Raw genomic sequence first — 13,113 nt, forward strand, 5'->3', positions numbered from 1 at the left:
GACTTTCATCCCCCACTGGCCTGAAAATAACTGAATCTTGATGAATAATAGGGGCTCCTAAGATTCTGAAGCAAATGTAATTTATCAAATTAATACTTTAAAAGAAAAATGCAATTTGGGCAGATGAATTAAAAACTAACAAGGAATTATTTTTTCCTTCAATGCTTATTATGAGTACTTGTAAGCCCAGCATCCTCTATATCAAATAATGGTATTACATTCAACAAATCCATTTACATCAATAATAATGCTCTTCCTTGGAGAATTAGTTGTGCAATTTTATTAGTGTGCTTGGAAAACTATGAGTTTTTTTAAGAAGACTCCAGTATTTTCCTTTATTCCTAAGTTCCATATTTATTCATATGCAATCAATCATAATATACACAGAGAAGCTCAGAAACACACATATCAGCACTATGATATTCAGGCAGAGCACAAGATCATATTGACCTAGAATAGGTGATAAGCAGAGTAGAGAAGGAGGACACTGACATAGGGGGATTCAGCAGTGGACAAGGGACTAAAGGAACTCCAGTACTAAAATGTCTGAAGATTATGTTGATACAAAAGTAGAATTTATGGATGGGGCCAAGGGATCCAAGGGAAGGACAAATGCAGAAATGCAGGTGAGGTCAGGGGAAAGGGAAAAGGATGGGAAGTAATAAACATCATCTCATTTAGTCCTCCCATTGGTTTTATAACGCCAGTTGTTGCCCAATAATATCTTGAAGGTCATATAGGTAGGTAATAAATGGAGGAATCTAATCTAATCCACAGTTTTGTGTATCCAGAGTAAAACTGCACTTCAAAAGCTGTAGGGAATAAGGTAAAAGGTAGAAGTCAAAACAATATCAGCAGCAAGGATGACATGCTGTCAAGCTACCGGCCTGGAGTTCTTTAAATTCTCCTTGAGTAGAAATAGGGCTGGTTACAAGAAAAGGCAGTAAAGGTGGATGAAGCAGGGCAAATGAAGCAGGGCACCTAGTAGATATTAATTTGTTAAAATTAACAGGACCATGCTTTCATCTCTTAATGGCTTTGTAGGTCCTTTGTGTTGTGCTCAAGTACAAATAACATAAATTTACCATTTTAACTATACAATTTAGTGGCATTAAGTACATTCATAATGTCGTACAACCATTACCACTATCCTGTAGGTTCTTTTTATACTATTCTCTATTCTTCATTGAGCTAACCATAGTACTACGTACACAGAAAGTGTTCCTTAAGTACGTGATTAATTTGCCTAGATACTATCATGTCCATGTGACGATAACAAGAGGATGTGGTCACTTTGGTTATGTTCCCAGGTCATTCTGTACCTAAATGGAGCTTCTGTGAGTCTTTGGCCATGTGGTCATGAGAACTCAGTCACTCTGGGAATAATAATCAGGGGTTCTCCTTTGAGCTTTTGCCAAATAGCATTCTGCTCATGTCCTTGTACACATTATTATAAATAGGACATTTGTATAGAGCTATGGTTATAGATGGCTACAGCCAGAGTCTTCCTGCATAAATCTTCCTTGGGCTGGGGTTAGGAGCTGCTTATGTAACACAATTAAACATAACTGTTTAATGTAACTGTTAGATGGCTATAAACTTTCATTTTTCTTTCATGTGCCTACCCCATTAGAAAGGAAATGTATTTGGAGTGAGAAGAACTCTACACATGTTTCCTTTGTTTTTTAAATCAACTTGATTGACGTATAATTTGCATACATTAAAACACATATTTTAAATGTACAGGCTGATGGCTTTTGGCAAATGTATAAATTTTACAAACTGCATTAGATTCAGAAATTATTAGTTACAATAATTGAATAAATTTTGATTCTAACCAACATATATTTTGGGATTCCCTGCTGTATGCAAATATATTATTAGATTATATAGATACCTAATCCAGAGACTTCCAGCATTTTGTTTCTTCTGACTTAAAGGCATCAGAAATAATTCAAATGATTTACTGCATTTAATTTTAGTCATTACATTTCAAGCAAATATCCATAAACTAGGATACAAGCAGAATAAGGGGTGAAACTGGAAAGTCTAAAAGTCATATTGCAAAAGGAACGCAAAAGAATGGATTCTTAAGAAGTGAATATATGGTGGGGTGGGGTTGGGAGAGGAAAGTGATACAGGTCTTACAACCTAGAAAACCTTTTATATGAAAAAAAGTCCAGTGTGCTTGGTATATGGCTCTAGATGGTAAACGTACCAAAGAGTAGTTATCATAGAGCAGAGCTTACACATGGAAGACCTTCTGACTCTACACCTCCACATGGCATGGTAGAAACATCAAGTATGCCTGCACTGTAATTATGCAAAAAGGAGCTAAAAGACCCTTTGAGAAGTTGGGATGAGAGTAGTGGTGTTAGATTAGTTGGCCTTAATTTCCTCCCATTCCAATTCTGAGGTTGTATGATTTAGGCACTTAAAGACTAGGGAAACCCTACTTAGAAGAAGGACAATCCCCAAATCATGATTTGATCAAAAATTTAAAATTAAACCTAGACAGAAGGAGAAACAGGCTAGCGCCTTTGTGGACATACATATATAACACACCTACTCATGTATTCTAAATTCCCAAAATTCCTAGCAAGGAAACTATAAGAAAAATAATGTTTCTTTAGAAAAGTTTAGAAAAATAATGATAGAAAACCTATCTTTCCCACCAAAACTACCTTGTGCTCCCAAATCTGTTAACAGCATTACTGGGGCTTGATTACGCAGAATAATGCCATAATATTCCTATCTTTGACTCTATCTTCCTCCAATTTCTGCTTAGTCTTCCTAGAAATACCTCCCAGTATTGTTGCCATTGCTCCAGGTTAAACTCCTACAGCCGATTCTTAACTAGTCATTCCTGCCTATGACCTCATTCTCTCTTTTCTTTTTCCATTTTGTCTTTTTTAGATATACATGACAATAGAGTGTATTTTGACATATTATACATACATGGAGTATAACTTATTCTAATTAGGATCCCATTCTTGAGGTTGTACATGATGTGGAGTTTCACTAGTGGCATATTCACATATGAACACAGGAAAGTTATGTCTGATGCTTTCTTCCACCATTCTTTACCCAGGTAACAGTGGCCTTTCTAAAGCACAGACTGGATTACAACTAACCTGCTCAGAAATCTGCAGTGACTCTATAGTACCTATAAAGTAAAGCTCAAATTCTTTGGTATGGCATATAGTTCCATTACAGTTGGCCCTCACTCTCATTGCCTGCCCACTATACCTCACGTTTTAGTTTGCAATATTTAGTACTCCTGGACAGGCCATGCGCTTCTCAACACCTTGTCTTTGTTCAGCTGTTTGAAAGGTGCTCCTTTATACCCTCTGGATCATTTCCAAATTTCTGAAGGCTCATGAGAATGCTATGTGCCTTGGTGAAGCTATGCTTCATGCTTCCACCTTATAAACGTGCTTCCCTCCCTTGGAATTCAATGCTGCATCTTGGAATAGATGATACTTCTCTTCATATCTTATTTTTGCATTTAGTCATTATGCTCAAAAGCTCAGTTTGGGGGGTTCAAAGTTTATCTCCATCCACTGCAGAATCCCCAAAAGCAGACAATGGGTTTCATTTATTTCTATATTCAACATTGTCAGATTCCCCAGTACTGAGTATCTAACAAAGTGCCTTTATTTACATTATTAAATAGAACTGGAATTTGAGGCTCCATATCAGTCTTAAAAATTATAATTTTTCTTAAAATTCTAATCAGGAGCACAGTGAATAATCAAAGTCTCTAATTCTAATACCCTACCAATTCGGAACCAAAAACAGTTATATACTTACATTTACTAGGAGAGAGAAATCAGTAACCAATTGACTAAGTTCAATTAAGTCCTTAAAAAGAGAGAGAGAGAAAGTTATTTATTTTTATGCCTCATAGTTACTTACCAAGAAAAAAAAAAAACCTTTTAACATACCGCTTCTAAAGTTTCCCATGATTCTGCAGCATTTTGATCTCGAGGAATTTCAGGCAATGCGTATATCTGAGTCAAACTCTGAGAACTAGCTTCATCTTCAGTATTGTGAAATGCTCCTGGATGAACACAGACTCATGTTTGGAATTTGCTTTTCAGCAAGGACACAGCATGAATCAATATCATACAACAACTGCCATGTAAAATGCTCACAAATTAAATTCAGGCTAATAGTAAGTTGATTATTCTATGAAAACAGAATTATTTATCCTTGGGCAGCTTGTTCCCTTGGTTAGTTAACACACATTTTTTTCTCTATCTAGAAAGACATCTACAAAATGGCTACAAATACCATCTATCCAATCTGAATAATTAAAAATAAGTACAGAAGAGCCAGCAAAAGGAAACTAATCTATTTGGCCAATATTCCATGAGGAGACACCCCCAATGTTTCACTGCTAAATTTGTAACCTTTTATTGGTTAATTTAGTAATAAATATCAGATATACAAGGTATTAAAAGCAGGGGTGAAGATGTAGCTCAGTGGTGGAGTACTTGCCTAGCACACATAAGGCCAGGGTTTGATCCCCAGTATTGCATCTACTGATGACAATGAGTTTGTCCCCAAAAGAACATTTTTGTACATATTGTCACTGTTTCCTTACAGTCATTCTTCTGGTTCATTACTCCACTGTTTCCCTTATTTCTTTTCTCAGTTTTAAAAAGCCTTCAACCCACTAACACTTTGCTTATTTAACACCACTTTATTGATAAATTAATTTACAGTAAAAACTCATCTTCAAGTGTTTCATTTTTCCTCATATTGGTTTCACCAGTCTTCCATTCATTCATTTGACATTCATTACATGCTCTCTATAGCCCAGTCAGTATGTCACAGTGCTGGGGACACTATAAAAACAATTCTGAGATTCTGGCACAGCAGTGCACACCTGTAATCCCAGCAACTCAGGAAACTGAGGCAGGAGGTTCACAAGTTCAAGGCCAGCCTCAGCAACTTAGTGAGACCTGTCTCAAAATATAAATTAAAAAGGGTTGGGGATGTAATTCAGTGGTAAGGCATCCCTGGTTTAACTCCTGTATCCCACTTGCCCCCTCCCCCCCCACACAAAAAAAGTTCTTAAGAGGCAACATTCTGTGGCTGTTAGGAGGATGGGTCTAGTCAGAAAGACTTGGGTTAGAATCTTGGTTTGGCTATGTACTAGCTCTCTGACTTGAGAAGGTATTTCATTTCTGGCTTATTTTTCTGATTTGTAAAATAAGGTGACTGTACTTTGCATAGCACCTGTCTTATATATAAAAGCAAGTCCTCAGTAAATAGTTGCTACTACTACCACTGTTATTACTGCTATTATTAGTACAGCTTACCATAAAATGTGTGACAGACCAGTTAACAGTAAAGTGCATTCAGGATAGTTTGTAAGAACTATGATGTAGGTTTCTGCAAAGTGCTATGTGAGACCAGTAGAAGCCCACAGCCTTTTAGTCAGGAGGGTGGTCAGAGAAAGCTCTGAGGCTGAAGCCCAAGGACAAAGGAATAATAGAGGTGAACTGTGGTAAAGGTGCAGGAAGATGCAAAAACTATTTAGGTCAGGGAAAAAAAAAACAAAGCAAAACAGGATTTGGAGCTAAAAGAGGATCCGTGTAGCTGATGCATGGACTGAAAAGAGAAAAGCAAAGATTGAGGCCACATGCCAAGCTGAGGGTATTCATGGCATTGTAATCATGTTAAAGAGTTTCATCTTTCTCACAAGATCACTATGGAATCGTGAAAAGAAGTTGGAGACCACTGGGAAGTGGGAAGTTACTACCATCAGATTTTAGATTTTAAAAGCATGCTAAAGCTACAGTGTGAAGAATACATTAAGGATGGAGTTGAAAGGTGAAGAAATAAAAGTGAAAAAGCAGTTGGAAGGCCTTCCAATATGTCCAGTGCAATACTTGCAGCTCTAGAATAAAGACAGTAGAAATGGAAAGAAGAGACCTGAAATTTTATTTTTTCCTCTTCACTTCAAGCTCAAAATACCTACCATGTTAACATTTTCTGGCCATCCATTAGGTATTGTGTTTGGTACCAGGGATGGAAAAGTAAATAAATCACTATGCCTACTCTCAAAGAACTTATATTCTAGAAAAGTCAGACATGCAAAGAGATAATCATAAAACAATGGGAAAGTTCATGATATCTCTCTCTTCAGATGAACAGAGATACATGTACATTTTTGGGGCATTCCAAGATGGGGGTGGCATCTGATCCAGCTTGATGTGGTATGAAGAGGGAAAGCTTCCTAGAAAAGTTGATACTACTGGTTGAAAAAGAGAGGAATATAAATTTTAGATAGAGAAACTTGATTGAACAAAGGCCCTCAAGAAAGAAACAATATAGCTAATGTAAAATTAGCAGTTTAGTGTTAACAAAACATGAAATAAAAGACACAAGTTACAAGAATAAGACATTATAGATGATCAGGAGGGACTTTGTTGACCAGGTAAAGACTCTAGACTTTATCTGGCAGACAACAGAGACTTGCTGAAGGTTAAAAGCAGATTTTGAAATGACATGATGACATGTGACCTGATCTACTTTTAAAAGTCAGCCCATATTTCTTTTGTTTCTTTTTTTCAAAACCTGTAATTGAATGATATCCCATAAAAATGCATTACTACAGTTATCTTCAAATTTATGAACACTTTACCTCTCAAAAAAAACTGATTTGAACTGCATAAAAAGGACATAGTCAGTAGACTGAAAAGTAATTTGTAGGTTTATCAGGATTGACAGTGTTCTTTTAATTTTGAACTTATTTGAAAATATTAAAGAAAGAGCAGAAACATCAGATACAAAGCAAATTTTACATTACAACATTATGACAAATATCCAATACTTTAAAAGCTCTCATTGAGTTGTATAAATGCTTAAAATATTTACTTAATACCTTAGGTTATCACCATTAAGACACTTTCATTTTCACTTCAACCAAGATAAATGCATTACCCTATGACTTTTCTTCTACTTAACATTCTTACATATTGGTGAACAATGATAACTTCATTATTATTATCAGACCGAATGCAAAGCAGAACTTTATAACCTTGCCTAAAGATTTTTAAAGCTATAACCTATGTACTATTAAAAAGGATTCAAATGGAGTATGTTAGGGTGTATACATACACACACACAATCATATGTAAATTCTTTATCTAAAAAATAAGGGATGAGAAATGTTTGACATTTAAATAAATCATAAAAGATTTCCCTTAGTAAAAAAACAAGAAATGTTTAAGTCATTTCCGTCTCACTTGAAACCAAATTGCGTATGCATCTTAGTTCAAATAGAATCTTAGAACAAAGAACTCTATTCTCTGCCATAGAAAACCCTGCTGTAAACTTACAACTCTGAACATCACTAATCAATTCAAGGCATGACTATCAATTAAGAAAGCAAACCTTTTAATTTCTACAACTCCCATCATTCAATTTCAACTTGTACCTCAGCAATCATTCTTTGACTTTGAACTCTTGCAAATGTCTATGGATATGCTGAGGCAAAACACTGAGATTATAGCTACAGGAAAGAAGACCAAAGAACTTGAACTTGTTCACAGAAGTAAAAAACTGTAATTGTTTCACATTATATAACAATCTCAGATAGTCCCGCCCATGTGCAAACAACTTGCATAAAGGGCAAGCATGTGTGTATCACTCACCCTGTTTCTCAAACTTGGAGTTAAAGCGTTATTATTTGCTATACGTTCAAATAAACATGAAGACAGTTGACTCACTTAAGTTCAAGTGAGAGATAAGTTAAATAGCCTGGCTATAAGATTTTTCTTTCCCCTTTTATACATATTCAAATATTCTCTCCCTCTCTCTTTTTCTATACTTTGCAAATAGCACTGTTCTTGCTAAAATTACAACACAAAACATGAAATTTCCACAAAACTTCACTATATTAGGAAATGTTTCACTAAAATGTAGATTAATTAAAAAGCATGCCAGGCATGGTGGCACATAACTCCAGTGACTCAGGAGGATGAGGCAGGATGACCACAAGTTTGAGGCCAGCCTCAGCAACTTAGTAAGGCCCTGAGCAATTCAGTGAAACCCTGTCTAAAAAATAAAAATAAATAAAAATAAAAAGGGCTGGGAATGTGGCTCAGTGGTAAAGTGCCCCTGGGTTAACTCCTTGGTTAAAAGAGAGGGGGGGGAGGGGGAGGGAGGGAGGAAAAAATACTCCTTAATTTCTTTCAAGTTTTGATAGTTTAAGAGTGAATTAATTTGCTGCTAATTTATATAAACCCATCTATCAAAATAAAATTACTTTTAAGCCATAGCTTAACTTAACTGTAAAGAAAAACTATTAAGAAAATTAAAACCAGCTGGCTGCAGTGGAGCACGCTTATACTCCCATCTACTCGGGAAGCTGAAGAAGGAGGATCACAAGTTCAAGGCCAACCTTGGCAACTTAGTAAGTCCCTATCTCAAAATAAAAACTAGAAAGGGCTGGAGATATAGGTCAATGGTAGAGTATCCTGGGTTCACTCCTCTGTACTGCAAACAATTAAAAAAAGAAAAAAACAAAATTAAAACCAATAGAAAATACATCTTCTGAAATAATATAATACAAAACCATCTACATGTTTCACAAAAATGTTTATATATATATATATATATATCTGAGATAAAAATCTAATATTTCACCAAATTCAATATACTGGTCTGAAGTTCCCAGCAGCTTTAAGATTGGATTCTTTTGTGACTATTTGTTTAAAATGTAATAAGATTCTGTTCCTACCACGCTGTTGAAGTGTGCGTCCTGGCTGGGAGTAAAGAAAGACAAAAAATGAAGAGAAGCACTGATTCAGTCTGTATGGCTTGAATCACCTTTCTAAATACAAATCAGATTTGTGGGCTCATCATTTCTCTTGGTGGGAAGCAGTATGCTAAAAATGAAACTAGACACACAAGTGAGACAGAAGGGAGTTTCTCAGATCAACCAAGATTGGCAGAGAAGATTTACTTCAGGAATTCTTAGAATCTGGACAAAAGAAACAGCAAAATCATCATAACTTCCCCCTAAACTTAATAAGCTTCTTTTATTCTCCAGAGAACATAAAATGTCCTATTCTACTTGTTATTTCTATCTGTAAATGAAAAACTATTTTTGCATTTTTTTATCTCACTCATGGAAATGTGGCAACATTGCTCCTGAATCTCTGCTGATGTTTCCAACCAATTTATTTAGAATCAGACTTGTAAAGGAAAAAGTATTTTAAGGCACTTCTATGCAAATAAAACATATTTTTCTATATAGGCTGTCACTACTATAATGAGTATCTAAAGTAAAAATAAGGAAAACCCAGAGAACACAGGATAAAAACACACAGAATGACAGAAAAGAGTCTATAGTTAGAAGAAGACCACATATGGAGCAAACCCAATTCCTACCCTACTATTAAAGTGTAACGTAAATCAGTTACTTGAATTCTTTTCATTATTCTTCTCTTTTCTCATCCTGTTATTTGCTAATATTTTTTTTAATTTAAGGCAATCTAGTAGAAACTTACACTTGGTAAAATACTCAGGCACTTGGTGAGACAGTAATTTTAACTGCTTTATGTTGGCAGTGGATTCATAGTCAAAGCACAATCTGACCAGGAGATTCTTCAGAATTTGAAATTCTACATGCTGTTTTAGGTTTACTTTAGGTATGTGATTTTATAAGTAGAATGATTGTCTTAATCAAAGCAACACTAGTTTCAGAGATTTAATTTTGTAGCTTTCTTCCAGTAGCAAGTAATTAGATATTTAGCCTATTTGGTATCCCATGAATGAATTGAGAAGTTGGAAAATCAATAGAGTTGGAAAATGAATTTTGCCTGCTATTTCTTCTCCCTTATCCTCTGGCTCTATCCTAATCTTTTTCATTCCCTCTCTATACATACTTCCTCAAATTCTGCCAATCTTAGTTTTTATAACAGTCTGCTTCTTATGGAAAAAGCTAATTACCAGCAAACTGGATAAAATGACTTCCTCTAATAATTACACAATTCCTCTGATGATACATAAATCTAAGTTTGTTGAGCACAAACAGTTCTACTGGTAGCAATGCAAACAATGCAATAATAAAATGTAAATTGAGGAAAGCATTAGATTATTAATATATTATGAGAAAACTTGCAGAACTCAAAATTTCGCTTGACAGGGAATTGCTGGGGATGGGCATTTCAATGCTAAATAGCAAAAGAGATTGATGCCAGCTACTCTTTCCAGAATATTCAGCTTATCTTCACTGTTATTACTGCCATCACAACTGTCACACTGTCTGGGTACATAAGATGGCCCCTTAATCAAATGGAACTATGAAACCCAGTTTCTGTACATATGCACATAAAGCATCAGTTTGTGCTAAATGATAACATCCTTCTTCCTCACCAACATGGCAGCGATAACTCCAGATGAATGGAAATGAAAACTGTAACTACAAACTATTAAAACATGATTCTCAAGTAATCTTCAAACAAGGATTGAGTATAAACATCTCCTTCTCAAAACATTTTAGGCACTGGTTATTCCCAAAGTGACGTGATTGTAAGACATATGAAATTACAAAATTGTCTCTAAAAAGATACTTATTTATGTATTTATAAAACATTATGAATGGTTCACTATGTGTAAAACATTGTGTTAGATTGTAAGGATACAATAAAACAAGATTACCCAGAAACTTGGAATAGTAGCCTAAATATTTCTTACAATATTTTTATTCCCCTGTAATTACTGAATCATTAGTACTGAAAATATAAAATTAAAAATCATCTGGGTTTGGAGATAGGGAGTGGTGTAGGAGTAAATAAAAATAAAGAAAAATTGGAAGGCATAACTTGCTAAGATTCTATTCTAATTTGTACCTATTTATATTTTACTTTTTTCATAAGGACTAAAGGCATCTTATGATACATAAGATGGAATAAATAATAAATAAAAGCTAAACAACAAAACAAAAAAGTAGAAAACAAAGGCAGCAATTATAAAATAAAGCCAGGATACTTTAAAAATTTAACTTTTGGTGATTAAGAAATTTGGCTTTAAACTCTATAGTAAATAACTCAAGTAGGGAAGCCTTATCAGTTACTCCATTCAATAATCAGAATATAAAAAACAAACAAAAAAAGATCAACAACTTTGAAGCACTACTGTGGATCAAAACAAGAATTTTTTCAGGGTTAAAGACACTATTATATAGTGGTCAATGATTATCAACTAGATCCTTAGAAAAAATGTGACAAGTTTCACAGAGTATCACTTCACAAAAGTTGATGGCATGTCATCCACTGCAAATATTTTGTTATTAGTTAAATTCAGAGAACTGAGCTGGGAGGTAGATGTAATATCTCCTGTGAAAACCAGTCTACTTAAGGACAAAAAAACATGCCTGAAGAAGTCACCTTTCCACTGGAGAGAAGTGAGGAACATGCTGCGGACAAGGGTGACATATCATTAGGAAATATTTAATACTTCTTTCAATATATAGGCAAATAGGCATCTGAAGCTCTGAGATTCCACTTCATATAGCAATTTATCCTGCAAATTTTTCAGCATACACATTTCCAGCTCACTCAGGGTTCAAGAATTCAATATATTGGGAAAGCAGATAACCCCTGGAGACATACAGATAATCAGCAATCTCTATGCAAAGAGGTGAGCTTTAATTAACTGTATTGCTGTGACCAAGAATAAGACTCAGTGTAATACATTACCACCAACAGTCAGAGATCTGGTCAAAGGAGGCTGTAATAAGGTTTCTTCATCATTAAGTTGTTTCTTAAGTTCTTCGACAGATTCCAAATGGAGTTGGAGAAATTCTGCTGTTGCTGCTGATGCTTCTTCTTTAACAGGATCTATCATTCTCTTCAGAAGTAGTAGGTCATCCTTTCGGACTTTCAAGCAAAGCTTCTCCATTTCTCGGATATTGGAGCGCAGTTGCTATGAAAGATAAAAGATCACTAATGCCACTGGCTTTGAGTATAAAACATTTGTTTTCATAAGTACTTTGGTACAATGATTGTGAATGGAAATGATTACATATTCTCTACAACAGAAGGTGCGCTATAATTCTTTCCTATTTTCCATATATAGCATCTTTAGAACCCACATTCTCACACTTTGAATTATTTAGCAGTTTTCCATCATTAAATGTGACTATTCTACAAAGGTAATTAATGCTCTTCAAAATAAGTCAAACACTACAGAACCATCTAAAGAAAAACTTATTTTCCCATTTCACTAATCCCATCTCTTTTCTTAACCCAATCCTACCATGTATTTCTCATGGCTCATGCACACATTTAGCATACATAGGCCTTCTCTCCTCATTAAAAAAATGGATAATATTATGCATAACAATCCATAACTTGTCATCCACACCCCAACTTGACAGTATCATCATGGGCATCCCTCCTGATCAATAGTTATACCAACAATTACACCAGTATTCCATAATATTGGTGGTCTAATGCTTCTAACCTACCATTATCCTATACTTCCTCCAACCTTATGTTCATTCTCTTACCATTCAGTATGAGCTAGAAAACCTTGAGATAATTGGATTGTATATTCAAAACCTATGATTTACAGGCATTAATATATCAAAATTATATAACTTTATGGCCACCTTAAGTTCATCTTGATGATTTATTTCACAAGAAGGAAACAAGTCTAAACACAGCAGAATTAGGATTGCAGACCACGTCTAAAGTCCTAGAACAATATTGTTTCCAACACATTACCACCTCCCGACTAAGTGACTCCTTTCTGGAATATAATTGTAAACCTTGGTTATATAGTTGCCACATAGTCTATAGAAATATTTTAGGCAATGTTATCTTTTTTTTTTTGTACGTTGAATTGAACTCAGAAGTGCTTTTCCACTGAGCCACATTCCCAGACCTTTTTTAATTTTATTTTTTATTTTGAGACAGGGTCTCACTAAACTGATCAGGTCCTCATTAAATTTCTAAGGCTGGCCTCAAACTTGTGATCCTCTTGCTCAGCATTCCCAGTCTCTGGGATTATAGGTGTGTGTCACCATACCTAGCTAGGCAATATCATCTTGAAGAAGCACTGAAGTTTTCCTGCAGACAAACCCAA

At 35.0% G+C, this 13,113-nt stretch overlaps 1 protein-coding gene across 2 annotated transcripts in view; it reads right to left on the minus strand.

Annotated features, from left to right (window-relative positions):
• Positions 1 to 13,113, minus strand: part of STX17 (syntaxin 17) — a 54,490-nt gene that overhangs the window by 7,194 nt on the left and 34,183 nt on the right. For both annotated transcript variants that reach the window (XM_081280098.1, XM_081280099.1), the window contains exons 4-6: positions 11,724 to 11,949; positions 3,948 to 4,063; positions 3,814 to 3,864 (exon numbers count right to left, since the gene is read on the minus strand). In XM_081280098.1, the coding sequence (XP_081136224.1) occupies positions 3,814 to 3,864; positions 3,948 to 4,063; positions 11,724 to 11,949 (393 nt within the window). The remainder of the gene's footprint in view (positions 1 to 3,813; positions 3,865 to 3,947; positions 4,064 to 11,723; positions 11,950 to 13,113) is intronic.

Source organism: Spermophilus citellus, assembly GCF_964194105.1.
Source record: "Spermophilus citellus genome assembly, chromosome: 2".
Classification (NCBI taxonomy): domain Eukaryota; kingdom Metazoa; phylum Chordata; class Mammalia; order Rodentia; family Sciuridae; genus Spermophilus; species Spermophilus citellus.